Source organism: Lithobates pipiens, unplaced genomic scaffold, assembly GCF_037356315.1.
Source record: "Lithobates pipiens isolate NorthernLeopardFrog02 unplaced genomic scaffold, aLitPip1_a1.2 Scaffold_27, whole genome shotgun sequence".
Classification (NCBI taxonomy): domain Eukaryota; kingdom Metazoa; phylum Chordata; class Amphibia; order Anura; family Ranidae; genus Lithobates; species Lithobates pipiens.
This window is the reverse complement of record NW_027507788.1, coordinates 86,252,925-86,268,487: the sequence shown is the minus strand read 5'-3', so window position 1 is coordinate 86,268,487 and position 15,563 is coordinate 86,252,925. Positions and strand designations below refer to the sequence as shown.

At 45.2% G+C, this 15,563-nt stretch overlaps 1 protein-coding gene across 4 annotated transcripts in view; it reads right to left on the bottom strand.

Moving 5' to 3' along the window:
* Positions 1–12,112: 12,112 nt before the first annotated feature.
* LOC143933954 (DNA-directed RNA polymerases I, II, and III subunit RPABC5-like) overlaps positions 12,113–15,563 on the bottom strand; it is a 90,387-nt gene continuing 86,936 nt past the window's right edge. For all 4 annotated transcript variants that reach the window (XM_077457163.1, XM_077457162.1, XM_077457161.1 and 1 more), the window contains exon 3: positions 12,113–13,064. In XM_077457163.1, the coding sequence (XP_077313289.1) occupies positions 12,956–13,064 (109 nt within the window). In that variant the 3' untranslated portion in view covers positions 12,113–12,955. The remainder of the gene's footprint in view (positions 13,065–15,563) is intronic.

Below are 15,563 nucleotides of genomic sequence, written 5' to 3'. Positions count from 1 at the left end.
ATCAGTTCGCATATCGCAGTGCGATCTGCAAACTCGGATCGCATGGTGTGAACACCCATGCGATCCGATTCTGCTGCGGGCCAAAAAAAGGGTCCCGTGCGAATTTGCGGCGGGTGTGGCGGGTGCGGCGAATGGCTGAACTCGAATCGCACAGAGATCGGATGTGATTTGCACTGCAGTGCGGTGCGAATCACATTCGTTCTCATAAACCGCTGCAATGTGAACCCAGCCTTAGTGACACTGGCGACGGGGGGTGATCACGGGGTTAAACCTTTATTGGGGGGGTTAGGGGGGTACATTAGAACTAAAGGGGGCTAACCCTAACTGCCCTAACAGTTATTACAGTCACAAATGACACCAATGCAAAAAAAAAAAAAAAAAATGACATTGGTGTCACTGTGACTGGGGGGCAGGGGTAATTGGGGGGGTGATCGGGGGGTAAAGGGGGGGTGTGAGTGTGCCTGGCATGTTCTACTGTGTGTGGGATGTGTTGGTGCAACTCACTGATCCGCTCTCCTCCGTGTCGGAACGAAAAATACCGACACGGAGGAGAGAATACATCACTTCCTCTCCTGTGTTTACATTACAGGAGAGGAAGTGATGTCACCGGGGATTTCCATTCGTCGGGAGCGATCGCGAGGGGGTGGCCATGAATGAATGGCCGTCCCCTCGTCCGGGATCGCTCCCGAACGAAAACCGACCGCCGCAGGCACCGGGCGGGGGCCCGATCGGGCCCCCGACCCGCGGGAGGCAAAGGACGTACATGTATGTGCTTATGCCTGCCCGTGCCATTCTGATGACGTACATCGGCGTGCGGCGGTCGGCAAGTGGTTAAAGCCACCTACAAGTGATTGCAAACTGCTTTATACGCAGTAAAGTTGGGCAGGGGGATTTACAACCACTTTAAGGCTTTCTGATGCCTGGCTCTTCCCCAAATCATTCATCCCTACTTTAACCTTCCAAGTTATTTTTTCATTTTTCTGCCATCACTTGTATTGTCCAGTCATGTAAAATGCTGGCTGATCAAAGGCATTTTGTATTGTTTTCCTGTGCGACTTAACCCGTAGGTAACACTGCACCATGTTGTCATCTGGGCTTTTCTTTTGACTGTTACATCCCAGTTTTAGTGTGCTTTCAAAAACCACACCAAGGCCTGCATGCAGAACTCTGGTGTGCTTTCAGAAAGTGCACCAAAGCCACCAGACAGAGGTCAATGGGTAAAGTGAAGTTAACCCACACCAAACATGTGTATGCTCTGTACCACATAATGTAAAAATATGGCTTGGTGTGAATGGCTGGCATGTGCAGTGCTACAGTAGAAAGCAGTATGCTAAACTACATTTCTGTACAACTTAACCATTTCAATACTGGGCATTTTCAACCCCTTCCTGCTTAGACCAGCTTTCAGCACTGTGGCACTTTGAATGACAAATGCGTGGTCATGCAACACTGTACCCATATGAAATTTTGATAATTTATTGTACATCACAGGACAGAGCCATAATTGTTACTATGTGGATTATAGGCCACCTTCAGGTGATTAACACTGGCACGCCTTAAGACAAAGTGCCCTCCTTATATATAGCCCCTCCCATTACTTGGAGTACTTTTTTTTTTGGACAGTGCCTAAGTTGTTGGACACACATAAAGACGTGTTGTGCTAAGCTCCACTGGAGCAATCCTTGCTGGGGCTAGCCATGCTGACCGGATCCATTCAAAGTGTCCTTCTGGCCAAATTGAATGGTACCTGGGCCTCATATCTGAGAAAACAAGGTTTTTGCCTGTGAATGCTTTTTAGAGAGCTGGACCCTGGGATCCAGTACTTTTTGTAGTAGGGCCATAAAGTTTACTGGCAGGGTGCTGTTGCAGGTCCAGGATTGTAGGTTTTCTCAAGGAGCCCCTGCTCCTGAAGGTTTAACAGAACCCACTGTGAAGGGTGAAGATTGTGTCTGTTGGTTTACCACAGAAGACCCTGCAACGGGAAAAGTGGAATTTTCTAAGAAATTTTTTGCATTTTCCTTTGTCTCCTTTAAAAACCATAAGATGATGTCATGCCTGTGTCACCACTGGGGGCTGCATTGAGCACTCGCTGCCTCATGCTGGAAACGGCGGTGTCAGCTGAAATGCTTCCTCCAGCCGAACAGCAGGTCCTCTGGTAAGCTTGAGGGGATCTATTTATTTTTTCTCCCTGCTTATTGCCCCCCTATGCTAACAGCCTTCACTTTGTGGAAGAAGCACTCCGAATTCTTTTTTGGGGAAAAACAGGAAGCGCGGTCAACACCCCATGCTTTCTCTTGGTAGGTCTGAGAGGACCTGTAGTGTGCTGCTTGTGTGGGAAAACGTATTTTAAAGTAGGAGGAGCTGTAAGCAATGTGGGGAGCGGGGCTTAGCTGTGTCAGTGTTCTCTGAGGCCTGAACATGAGGAGGCAAGTTTTTAAAAGCACATTGTGTGTTACTGCAGGCTGTGGAGGGACACAAGCACAAAGAGGTGGCATTAAAAGGTTTGGTGACACGGGCTGCGTCAGGCTGGGCATTTATAGCAGAAATTGTGCTGGACTATAGACCTAGCAGTGTATGTATTCCTTGTGTTAGTGCCTCTGTTTTGTGCATCAGGCTATGAACGGAAGGGGGACAAGGAACACCTCAAAGGGTTCTAGAGCAGGGGTCTCAAACTGGTGGCCTTCCAGCTGTTGCGAAACTACAATTCCCATCATGCTTCTGCCTATAGGAGTCATGTTTGTAACTGCCAGCCTTGCAATGCCTCATGGGACTTGTAGTTTAGCAACAGCTGGAAGGCTGCCTTTTTGAGACCCCTGTTCTAGAGGATGAATTGTTTCACAGCAACCTAAAGACATGTCTAAAAAAAAAAAAAGACATCCTCCACTCAGTGTGGCCAGTCGGAGTGAGCCGTCAGGGGGTACTGGTGTTACAACAGCTCTAGACACTTTAGCCCCAATATATCACTGAGGAGGTTTTTTTTTTTTTTCTTCCATTTTAAGTTTGGAACAGAAGATTGATACTTTATTCACTACCCACAGTGTGCCCAAGCGTAGCAGATCTCTGTCCATTGATCAGGACCCTCGTACTGAGGAATAAGGGGTGAGAGCATGAAGTTCTCTCAAAGGATCAGGAAGAGGCTGACGCCTCTTCCGAAGATCCTAATATGGAGGGAGCAGCCTCACAGTAGAGACTGTTGGTATACTACCTTACTAAGTTGGTCCGCTCTTTTTTTTTTTTTTTTTTTTTTTTTTTTTAACACTGTAGCGCAGTCTATTGATGAATCCACCTCTGGTTTGGGATCACTAAAACCGCTCCAATTGATGCTGTCATAGCCTTGGTAAACAAGAACCTGACTTGTCCTGTAGACAATGCGCAAATGTTGAAAGATCCAACAGATAATGTTATAATTACTTTTTTTTTTTTTTTTTTTTTTAAACTTTGCTCTTGCAGGTTCAGTTGTGCAGCCGGCTCTTGTGGCGATTGTAGTATCTCAGTCTGTAAAGGTACTCAAGATTATTCCTGATCAGCAGACCCACCAGATGGCTGGCATATCAGAGGCACTGTTTCACGATGGATGCTATGAAAGATTCTATTATGCAAGCCTCATGGCTTATGCTGGGGCTAGTAAGTATGTGCAGAGTCCTATGGTTGAAAAATTGGTCAACTAAAGCACCATGTGAAAAGCTCTTGGCCAGTTTACCATTTCATGGTGAACGATTGTTTGGAGACTATATGGAGAAGTATATTCAAAGAATTTCTAATGGAAAAAGTTCTTACCAGTAAAGTTTAAATGTCTCTTCCTTTTAAACGTTAATCTTCAGTGTCAGGGGCCTCCAGGCAGTCACGATGGCCTCCACTGTTGGGTTCAAGAGGAAGAGCTCAGGCGCAGTACCAGGGCCAAGAGAGGACTTGGGGTAGGAAACCTGCAAAGCAAAATACTAAAGCCTCCTTTATGAAGGGGTGCCCCCAGCCGGCTCGGGGGGAGGCTTCTACACTTTTCAAAGATCATTGATCAAGAGCAGGAACGTTGTCAGGACAGATGGGTGGCTTCCTCAATTTCTCTTGGTTACAAACTAATTCGAATTCCTGTCTCCCTGTTTTTTTAAATCAAAAATTCCCAGAGATCCAGGGAAAAGGAAGTCTCTATGGACCATCTCTTGTCTCAAAAGTGATATCAGAGGTTCTCACAGAAGAGCAGGGATCTGGGTTTTATTTAAACCTGTTCATTGTTTCACATGGAGTCAATCCGATTGGTTGTCTCCATTCTACAAGGAGAATTTTTGGCATTGATCGGTATCAAGGATGCCTATCTCCATGTGCCAATTTTTCCTGCTCATCAGAAGTTTCTATACTTTGAGGTAGAAAATCATAATTTTCAATTTGTGGCTCTGCCTTTCGGTATAGCCACCCCACCTTGAGTGTTCACAAAGATCCTGTTCCCTACTTTAGCCAGGTTAAGGGCTCGGGGTATAACATTCTAGACCAGTGATGGCGAACCTTGGCACCCCAGATGTTTTGGAACTACATTTCCCATGATGCTCTTGCACTCTGAGCATCATGGGAAATGTAGTTCCAAAACATCTGGGGTGCCAAGGTTCACCATCACTGTTCTAGACTGTCTGTTTTTTAGTAGATCAGTCGGTCACCTGTCTAAACCAAAGTTTAGTCTCAGCCATGAGCTACCTAGAATTCCTAGGCTGGATTCGCAACCTTGAAAAATCCTCCTTAAAACAGTTAGGGAGATTACAGTACTTGGGGCTAATCATACTGTTCAAAAAAAAAAAAAAAGGTATTTTTACCCCAGAGAAGGATCAGCTCCAGAAAAGGAACTGATTTGGCTTGTCAAAAGGGAAATCCTTCCATTAGGCTGTGCATTAAATTGTTAGGAACGATGGTGGCCTCCTTCAAGCCTGTTATGTGTAGTTTCATGCAAGACTGCTGCAAATCTGTATTCTGTCGACTTGGAACAAGAAGATCCAGGCTTTGAACTTTCCAATACGTTTATCCCCTGAGGTGCACCAGAGCCTCAATTGGTGGTTGATATCCAGCAACCTTCAACAGGGGCAATCCTTTCTACCAGTATCCTGGAAAGTGGTAACAATGGATGCCAGCCTTCTAGGTTGGGGAGCAGTCCTGGAAGAGGCATCTGTCCCAGGGCAAGTGGTTCAAGTCAGAGCACCTTACCCATCAATATTCTAGAAATTTGGGTGGTTCGTCTGGACACTTCGTTTACTAAATTGTCCTGTCAGGATTCAATCTCACCGCAGCTGTGGCCTACATCAATCACCAGGGGGGGTAAGAGAAGTTGTGCAGCACAAAAAGAGGTGAATCATGTTCAGTCTTAGGCAGAAAGCAACACTCCTTTCCCATCAGCGATTTTCATTCCAGGGATAGAAATTTGGCAAGTGGGCTACTTGAGTCGCTAACAATTGTTTCCGGGAGAACGGTCCCTTCACCTCGACATCTTTCGGTCGATGTCAAAGATGGGGTGTTCTGGACGTGGGTCTGTTCAGGTCCAGATTCAACAACAAGGTTGACAACTTTGTGTCAAGGATAAGGGATCCACTGGCATGCAGAACAGACCCCTTGGTCTTAACATGTGATCAGTTTTCACTGATTATATGCGTTTCCTCCCATTCTGCTGCCTTCTTCGCAGGATCAAGCAGGAAGTTTTTCTCACAGGCATTTGATTTACTGACATCCGCACACACTACCTGAGTGGGCAAAACTGTTGCGCTGCGAATTGGTAGAACAACAGGCTTCTCCTGTCTGCGTGGAACTAGCAGACCAACTAGTGCAAGCCTGAAGTATGTTTGTGATGCAGCCCTAGATACCCTTCCTCTGTTGTCCAGGGCTTCAGTGTCAGCAGTGGTGCTGAGGCGCCTGATTTGGCAAAAATCTAAAAAAGCCCTGACAGATCTACCCTTCCTTGGTGAGTGGCTCTTTGGAGCCTCATTGGATGACATTATTAGGTGGTAAGAGCACCCTACTCCCACAGGCCAGGAAGGCTAAGGTGCCACACCGTAGTCAAGGGCCCTCATTTTCTGCTCACAAACGGCTTTTTTGTTCGCCCGGGGCTTCGGCTAAACATCCCTAGCCCGACAGGACGACCTCTGAAGGACAAAAGCATCCCTGGAACCCGCAAGCCTGCGAGCAAAAGTTCTACCGTATGAAGGTTTGCACCCGCCCACAACACGGGTGGGGGGGTCACCTTCGGGAGTTTGCAGCCTAGTGGGCCTCTCAGCTGTCCGACCAATGGGTCTGCAATCTGATTTCCTCTGGCTACAAGATAGTTTCTCTCTTGGCCACAAAACAGATTCTTCCCCTTCCAGCATACCAGTACTCCTGGCTCCCCGGGGGGGCCCTAATGGGGGTGGTAAGGGACCCACTGAGTCGCGAGGTGATAGTACCAGTTCCGGAAAGGTTCCAGGGGTTCTACTCCAATCTGTTTGAAGTCCCCAAAAAGGAAGTCGTATGTCCAATCTTTTACCTAAAAGCCCTCAATTTCTTTGTAAAAGTACAGAGGTTCAGAATGGAATCAGTTCACTCAGTAGTCGCTGCACTCCATCAAGGGGACTCCCTGGCGTCTTTGGACATCCAGGATGCGTACCTGCACATACCCATATGACTTTGGCATCAGAAGTTTCTGTGATTTGCAGTTGGGGAAGCCCACTACCAGTTTGTGGCTCTCCTTTTGGCTTGGCATCAGCCCCCCGAGTCTTTACAAAGGTACTGGCTCCTGTTTTGGTGTTGCTGCGACAACGTGGGATCACGATCGTAGGTTACCTAGACGACCTCCTGAGAGCATCTACCGCCTTAGAATTAGAGCAGGATGTGGTGATTACCATGCAGACCCTGCAGGAATTTGGGTGGCTGTTGAACATAAAGAAGTCAGTGATCATACCGACTCAGCGTTTGGAGTACCTAGGCTTACTGCTGGACTCCATGGAAGTGAGTGTTTTTCTCCCTTCAGACAAGCTGCAGACTCTGAGCCGCGGTAAAACTGCTGATGAACCGCAGGTGGTCGTCGCTACGCTTCTGCATACGAGTCCTGGGACTCATGGTGGCCTCCTTCGAGGCAGTACCGTATGCCCAGTTTGACACCAGAGTCTTGCAGAAGGAGATCTTGACAAAATGGGACAAATTTCCATTATCCCTGGGATTGGCAGATTCAGGTGAGCCAGTTAGTCAGGGACCCCCTGCTCTGGTGGCTGAGATCCCCGGCACTTCGGTCCGGGAAGTCGTTCCTACCTCTGAATTGGACAGTGATCACAACGGAAGCCAGCCTAACCGGCTGGGGTGGAGTAATTGGAGTTCAGTCGACCCAGGGCCCCTGGTCGGTGGAGGAATCCAAGCTGCTGATCAGTGTGCTCGAGCTGTGAGTGAACAGGCTATGCCTCTCCACATGGTCGATAAGACTTTGAGGGTGTCCAATCAGGATCCAGTCGGACAACGCAATGGCGGTGGCATACGTCAATCACCAAGGAGAAACAAGAAGCTCGGCCGCCGCACAGGAGGCCGCTCTCATCCTTCAGTGGGCAGAGCGACATGTACCAGCCCTGTCGGCCATTTACATCACGGGAGTGAAGAACTGGCAGGCGGATTATCTAAGTCACCAGATGCTGGATCCAGGAGAATGGGCTTGTATCTGGAGGTGTTCAGGCTACTGTGCCTGCGATGGGGAAAACCAGGCGTGGATCTTCTGGCCTCCCATCTCAATCGGAAGGTGCCGAGATTTGTGTCCAGGACAAGAGATCCTTGGGCAGACATGTCAGACGAGCTGGTGGCTCCGTGGGATCAGTACCAGCTGATCTATGCCTTTCCTCCGCTGAAACTGTTGCCACATCTGCCCCGTGGAGGCCAAGGGGATTCCAGTAATACTGATTTGCCCCAGCGTCCTTGGTACGCAGACCTAATGCGCCTGGTGGCGGACACCCCTTGGCGACTGCCATTACGAGAGGACCTTCTGTCTCAAGGTCCGATTCTCCATCCTGCTTTACCATCGCTGGTTTTAACAACGTGGCTATTGAGAGCCAGGTGTTGAGGAACCGAGGTCTTTCGGACTCTGATTCCAACTATGCTGAGAGCATGGAAATCTTCTCGGAAGGCCTACATCTCCATGTGTGAAGAGAAAGGATGGCGTCCACGCTAGAGGTTGACCGACATGGGTTTTTCTCTGGCTGATGCCGATATTTAGAAATCACGGCAGCCGATACATGATGCCGATTTTTTATTACATTTTTTGGGCCGATATGTTAGTGCGATCCCCCCCCCCCCCCTTCATCTCATAAAATCTAAGGAGACACCTTTCCCACTGGGGTGTTTTTCAGGCGCTTTTGGGCTAAAAATAGCGCCTTTAAAGGGCCTGCAAAGCGGTTCCCCTGCAGTCTGTGTGAAAGACAGAGTGCTTTCACACTGAGGCGATGCGCTGGTAGGATGTTAAAAAAAAGTCCTGCAAGCAGCACCTTTGGAGTGGTGTATACCGCTCCTCCAACACTCCTGCCCATTGATATGAATGGGTACCACTGCCGAAGCACGTGCAATGCGATTTGGCAGTGGCGCTTAACGGGCACATGTAACCTCTTCCTTGGCCGCTAGCTGGGTTATATGCGCCCCACTAGCAGCCGAATAGCACCGCTAAAATGTCGGTAAAGCGCCGCTAAAACTAGCAGCGTTTTACCATCAACGCCTGCCCACTCCAGTGTGAAAGCAGCCTTAATAAATGATACAGAAAATTTCTTACATTTAAACATTTATTAAATTATCAAAACTTTTGGACAAAAAAAAAAATGGGCTAACTTTACTGTTTTAGTTTTCTTTTTTAAATCATTAGTGTATTTTTTCCCCCAAAAAATTGCATTTGAAAGACCTCTGCGCAAATGCCGTGTGACATAAAATATTGCAACAACCGCTATTTTATTCCCTAGGATCTCTGCTAAAAAATATATATAATTTTGGGGGTTCCAAGTGATTTTCTGGCAGAAAATACAGGATATTTACTTGTAAGCAACAAGTGTCAGAAAAGATTTAGTCTTTAAATGGTTAAACTGAGAACTACACACAGAGCTCAGTTCATTCATAAATGTAAACATTGTATCTCTTTGCTCTTTTCTTGGCAGATTGCCCAGAGAGGAGGAAAGTTGCTTCACTGAAGACTCAGGCAACTTGCATTGACTTCTATTACAGAAGTCATTTGCAAGTTGCGCTGTAGTTATATTTGGCCTTTTTTATCAGCCGATGCCGATTAATTAAAAAACGGCAAATATCGGTCGACCTCTACTCCATGCTCCTTTTCTATATCCAGGATCCTGCTGTTCCTACAGCAAGGAGTAGACCAGAAATTGCTTTAAGCACCAAATATCAGCTTTGGCTGTCTTTTTTCAGCGACCCTTGGCATCTCGCTTTCTAGTGAGCACTTTTGTTCAAGGGGTCCGACGTAGTCCCTCTGGATGCGCCCAACGTTAACCCCACGGGATCTGAACCTGGTGTTATCAGCGCTTCAAAAATCGCCATTTGAAAATATCAGAGAGATCACTGTGACTTTCCCAGAAAGTGGTCTTTCTAGTTGCCATTACTTCGGCCAGGAGGGTTTCGGAACTGGCGGCCTGGTCTTGCAAGTCGCCTTATCTGGTTATCCACAAGGATAAGGTGGTGTTGCAACCTTCTTTTCTGTGTCATAAACAGACACATCCTAAGGAGGTGGCCCTCCATTCCCTGGACGTGGTTCGGGCTCTGAGGGTGTATTTGTCTGCTACAGCTCCCTTTCGGAAGCCAGACTCCTTGTTTGTTTTGGTGGCTGGTCCGCAAAAAGTTATGGCGGTCTCGTCGGCCACCATTTCCATTTTAGAAGCCCTCTTTTTAACCTATCGCAGATATTATTTTCTCTGCTCTGACTCACAAGATAGTTTTTCCTGTGGTTATCGCAACAGCTTTATGCTGCAAGGAGACCTTTATGGTCTACATAGGGAAAAGGTGGTTTTGAGCCTTCACCTTCCTTCTCAAGGTTGTCTCTACAATTCACATTAATCAAGACATCCCAGGTTTGTAAGGCTGCTTGCTGGTCCTCAGTTAATACTTTTTGCAAAATTTACCAGGTAGAGGTTTAGGCCTCTTCTGACACCAGCTTTAGATGTAAATTTCTTCAGCCGATTTTCTAAATGCAAGCAGTCTATATTTCCCATTGCTTAAATTGGTCCTGTTAGCAGTTGCTTTCTGTGTTGCCAACCCCTCAGTAAGACTGCTTTTGAAGGTTTAAGACGTCCTGTATCCCTCAAAGTTGAGAAATTAAATAGGATTTTTATACTTTCTGTAAAAACCTTTGCTTTGAATATTGGAGTTTTCTGGAACTCACTCTGTGTTTATGATAATGCTCTTGGGTACTGTTTTGCCACTAAACTTAGATGGCTAAACACATGTAGATTTTCCAATTAAGATTCATACAAAAATTCTCAGTACCTTTGATGACGATGTATGTCACTCGAAAGTACTTTCGTTTAAAATTTAGTTTACTTTTAACATTCACTCTTGAAATTAGTGGACTTGAACAAATTTCCAACAGCGTATTTGTGTTTTTGTTTGGTCTATTGAGAAAACCTTTTCCCTCTTGCTCCTTCAAATTTTCTCATCACTGTGGTCGAGAACCAACATTAATTTTATGCCACTAAGATTAGAAGATCAAACTAGTATTCTCAAAACGAAAAATTGTGAACTAAATTCTACTAGTGAATAGCCAGCTTAAACTATTAACCAACAATACTGCGCAAAACGAGCAGAAGAAAAAAAGAGTGATTGTAAACAAAGAAAAACTGATGAGCTCTAAGCTGCTGACACGCTAAAATTAGGGATTTTTTAGCTAAGGAAACATGTCAAAGGTAAAGTGTAAGCGCTCAACTTATGTGTTTTTAGTAGTCATACATATTCCTGTGTCTCTACATACATATAAAGTGACCCCAAAACAAGGGGAAATATTACAATTTAGTGACAAAGAAAATGACTATAAGATTATCTATAAATATATATGTGAAAACCACAAAATAGAGATTTTGTGGGTAAAAATTATCCCAGTGAAAAAGAAGCCAAACAATGACTATAATCATATGCAAACATTGCTAGTGATAAATAATAAAAGTCCATAAACAGGCGTATGGTCCATATGAGAATGTGCAAAGTATCAATCCAAACGTATTGTGCTGACAACCAAGGTTCTGTGATATTGAACCGGAGGAGATGTTGTTTCACCCTGTGACGGTCCCACCACCTTATAAGGTACAGGTTTACCGGATCTAGATGACCCTAGCAGACATACGTCTCAGGGGTCAATCAAAGCTTATGGTCCTAGCCAAAGGTTGGATGTATCAATCGTGCCGTATACGATCACCACAAACGACTAGATGTAATCACAGTTCTTCATATGCATGTGTAAATCCGACAACAACTCAGGCATGGAAGATGAAGAAACAAAGCCAACATGGCATAATAACGTTTTTTTAAAAAAACCTTTAATAAAAAATATTCTAAAACTCACATTTCCAGAATGGATAGTAAAGCATGTCAGAGAGACAAAGGTGGCAGTATCGGAGTCCTCCCGACGCGTTTCGACCTACAGGTCATCATCTGGGGTGGGTGTAGCCAGCTTAAAGCATGCTGGTGGTAGAAGGGGTTATCTCAGGGCTGTCCTACAATTCCTTTGTCTTTCAGTGTCCAACCATCCTGTAGATGGCAGTATAAGGTTGAAGACTGTGTCTCTCAATGAACTCCAATGAAAGAATTTCACTGCAAGTACAAAAACCCTATCCTTCAGTGCAGCTGCAATGCACATTTCCCTGTGTTTTGCTTCTTTAAAAAAAAAAAAAAAAATCCTTGCAAGTACTGAAAAATACCTGTAGATCCTGCCAAAATTCTAACTTTCGGTAGTGAACTGACAGACTGCTTTTGCTACACTTATATGCTAAGAAATGTTTTCAGTCCTGCCTGGGCTCGCTGCTAGACTGCAAAAGATTACTATGTCCAGCAGACAAAACTGAGCAGGGGTGACAACACAGTCTTCAATTTTAGTATAGCAATTTTCTGTACTTTCAGCATTAAAAAAAGGAAAACAAATGTATTATAGAAATGTACTGAATGGGTTTTTTATTTTGCTCAGACCAAAAAAAGCTTTACATTCTTGTCCATTTGTCAGCCTGTAATAAAAACCTGAGTTATGCCGTGTACACGCGATCGGACTTTGACAGCAAATGTCCGACAGAACTAATCCGCTGGACATTTCGATCGTGTGTGGGCTTCATCGAACCTTTGCTGTCTAAAAATCAGATGGACTTTAGATTTAGAACATGTTTTAAATCTTTCCGATGGACTCAAGTCTGGTCGAAAAATCTGTTCGTCTGTATGCTAGTCCGACGGACTAAAACCGATGCTAGGGAAGCTATTGGCTACTGGCTATGAACTTCGTTATTCTAGTCCAGTCGTATGTCATCATGTTTGAATCCATCGGACTTTGCTGTGATTGTGTGTGGCAAAGTCCATACGGATAGTCCGTCAGAACTCAGCTGAAACGTCTGTCTGGAAGACCGTCGGACCTAGTCTGCCAGAAAGTCCGGTCGTGTGTACATGGCATAAGTTATTTATTAAATCTGTTTGAAAACAACTTTTGAAAATTGAGCAACAGTGTTGTTTCTCAATTGGGAAATTACGATCAAAATGTAGGCGTTATAGACAGTACAGCCTCTCAGACATTGATAAGCGAGTTCCAGCCTTCAGTCTATCTTTAATCAAAGTTGGAGAATTCTACAGCAGATAAATATATTTTATTAACTTAACATGTGCAATACTTTTACATAAAAGTCTTGATGATCTAGAGATCTTGGCCGCTTAGTCCCTGCTCTAGCAATGGCTTTCATGTACACTCCACCAAAGTGGATTTGAGGGCTTTCATTTGCTTTGGTGTTTAGCACTTATTTTACTTTTCTAAGGGTGCATAATTCAGTAGCTTCTCAATTAGATCTACGTGAGAGAGCAACATCCGTCGACAACAGTACCGCTTCAGTCCTAGGGCATCCAAAGCATCCCTAAAATACAGAAAGGTTGAGCCGAGTTAGGTGGAGGCTTTATGTGTCTCCCATCAGTGCAAATCGGATTAAGCTTCTACTGAGTAAAAGATTTGAATTTTATAGCTTAGAATTCATTCTTTAAGTTTCCAATCCCACTCAGTTGTTGGGAAGTATCATTTACCATTGTATGTACCTACAGGGTATATTAGTCTTATGTTATTGAAAAAATCAAGTTCGCACGTATTTGATTTGGGGTTTGAGAGCAGCAAAAGCTCTATAATTGTAAACTATTTTTACAAGCTTGTTTTTATATTGCCTTTTAAATACTATTTTAAAACATCTATATCTTTAAAGAGGAACTGCAGTCTGCTCACATAATTTGTAGTAAAAACATCTTTGCCATTCTAAGAGCCGGTTCACACAGCGGGCGATGCGAGGCGACACGACTCGCTCTCGCAAGTCGCCCCCGTTCTGTACAATGGAACCGTTCTGAGAGGAGCAACTCGAGTCGCTCCGACTCAGAAAAAAGGTTCCTGTACTACTTTTGGGCGACCTCGGGGCGACTTGCATTGACTTCTATACAGAAGTCATCTGCAAGTCGCCGCTGAGGCCGCGGCAGGTCGCGGCGAGGCAAGTCGGAGTCGCCTCGCCTCGCCTGCTGTGTGAACCGGCCCTTAAGGTTCCCTCCAACAACTTTGCATATTATTTTATATATACTGTGATTCTGTAATTGCCAAATATGCTACAGAAATTTTTCTCCACCAAGTCTGGCTGCATCCATTTTAACTGTGGACATCTGTGGATGCTGCCTGTTCACTTCCTGGATTTACACAGACACACAGAGGCACATCTCCACCTCTGCAGCCCTGCGGCTCTCATTGGCCCTCTTATGATCATCCACCCTCCCTTCCTGGCAAACTCTCACAAGCCTTGGAGAGAGCTGTGCATGATGTCATAAGCCTAGGCTTTTTACCAGACAAGAAACAGGAAGTGTGCTGTATAAGGTATTTACTGGCAGAAAAAGAAATGTTTTACTATCCAAAGTTAAAACAACAAGGTCAGAACATTTAATAGATGCAAAGTTGAAAATGACTGAAGGACTGCTTTAAGATGTGTTATTCGCGTTTATCCCGTTTTCTTTTTTTCATTTCTAGTTTATGGGATTGCATGCAAGGGGTGAAGGAGGTGCAATACCCTTGAAATGTGTTGGTCCTCTTTTATGGTTCACCTTTGATACAAGTTTTCTGTTATGGCCCCTTCAATTTGGGCAATTCTCTCATTTTTTGTTGTGTCCTTAGAGAAATTTTTCCTAAATTACTGTATAAGATGCCACCAAAGCAGTAAAGTTAGGGTAAATCTTTACTTTCTGTCCCAGTGACTTGCGTTACCTTCAATGGAAAGGAAGGTGAAATCTCCCCTCTAAAAAGGAACAAGGCAGCATAAAAAAAATGGCAAACCCAAAAAAACAAAAAGCGCTGACCACACAACCAACTCTCAAATGTTCACAGTCTATAGGGAAAAAGTTCTCTAGCTCTAGGTGCTGCAGCTCTCTCAAAGATCCAGTGGGTGGTGGACTTAATCTGAAATATACAAGGAAAAGAGAGCGCACGGCTGCCCTAGTGTAATTCTATTTAAATGATGCAAACATGTAGTCTTGGCAACCAGATTTTGTTAGCTAAACAGGAGACTTACTCACCTTGTCCTTCCTCTCCGGCTGTGAGTGAGGTCACGCAGCGCCAGCTGGACCTGTAGCAGATACAGCCTGGCGAGACGAGGTCCGCAGTGACTTCTCATACCATAACCACTCGTTCTTGGGAGCCAACCCAGTTATACAGACCAGGAATGGAGACATACTGTCAGGGCTGGCTTAGCCCTTCCTCCTCTGGGCTGGCCGCTCAGCTGTCGGCTAATTGCCAGCTCTCTTCTCTTTCCACAGTTACCAGCTGTTCCCGATGATGCTTGTCTAACCTGCCTATTTAAAGCCTTCCTGCTCACTTTTTCATTTGCCTTCACGTTGGTCACATCACAGGGAACCATCTCCTGCTGTTTGTTTAAAGACTGGCTTGCTGACATCCCACCTGGCTTCTTATCCTGCTTGCGGTTGCTCTCCTTGGATCCCTGACTTCCGGCCTGGCTGATTACCATATCTGGTTAATGAACTTTGGACTGGCTGACTACCCGATCTGTCTACAGGACTCTGGCTATGCTTGACTACACTTTTTTTTCTATGTACCTTTTTATTTTTATTAATAAACAAGTGTGATTTGATTGTACGTCTGTCTCAGTCTGTTTCATGGTTTCTGACGCGAAGGCCATGAATTCAGAAGATACAGTCAATCCACTTGTTGGTAATATTTTTTCCAGATTGGATGAGCAAGATCACCGCATGGATCAGTTTGCCTTGGCGTTACAAATGCTCCTGAATCGCACGGCTCACCTGGAATCCCCCACGGTGGCTGCTCCGGTACAACCTGAGTCGCAGGCCATCCCTGCTGCGCCAGTCTGTGCAGGCACCCG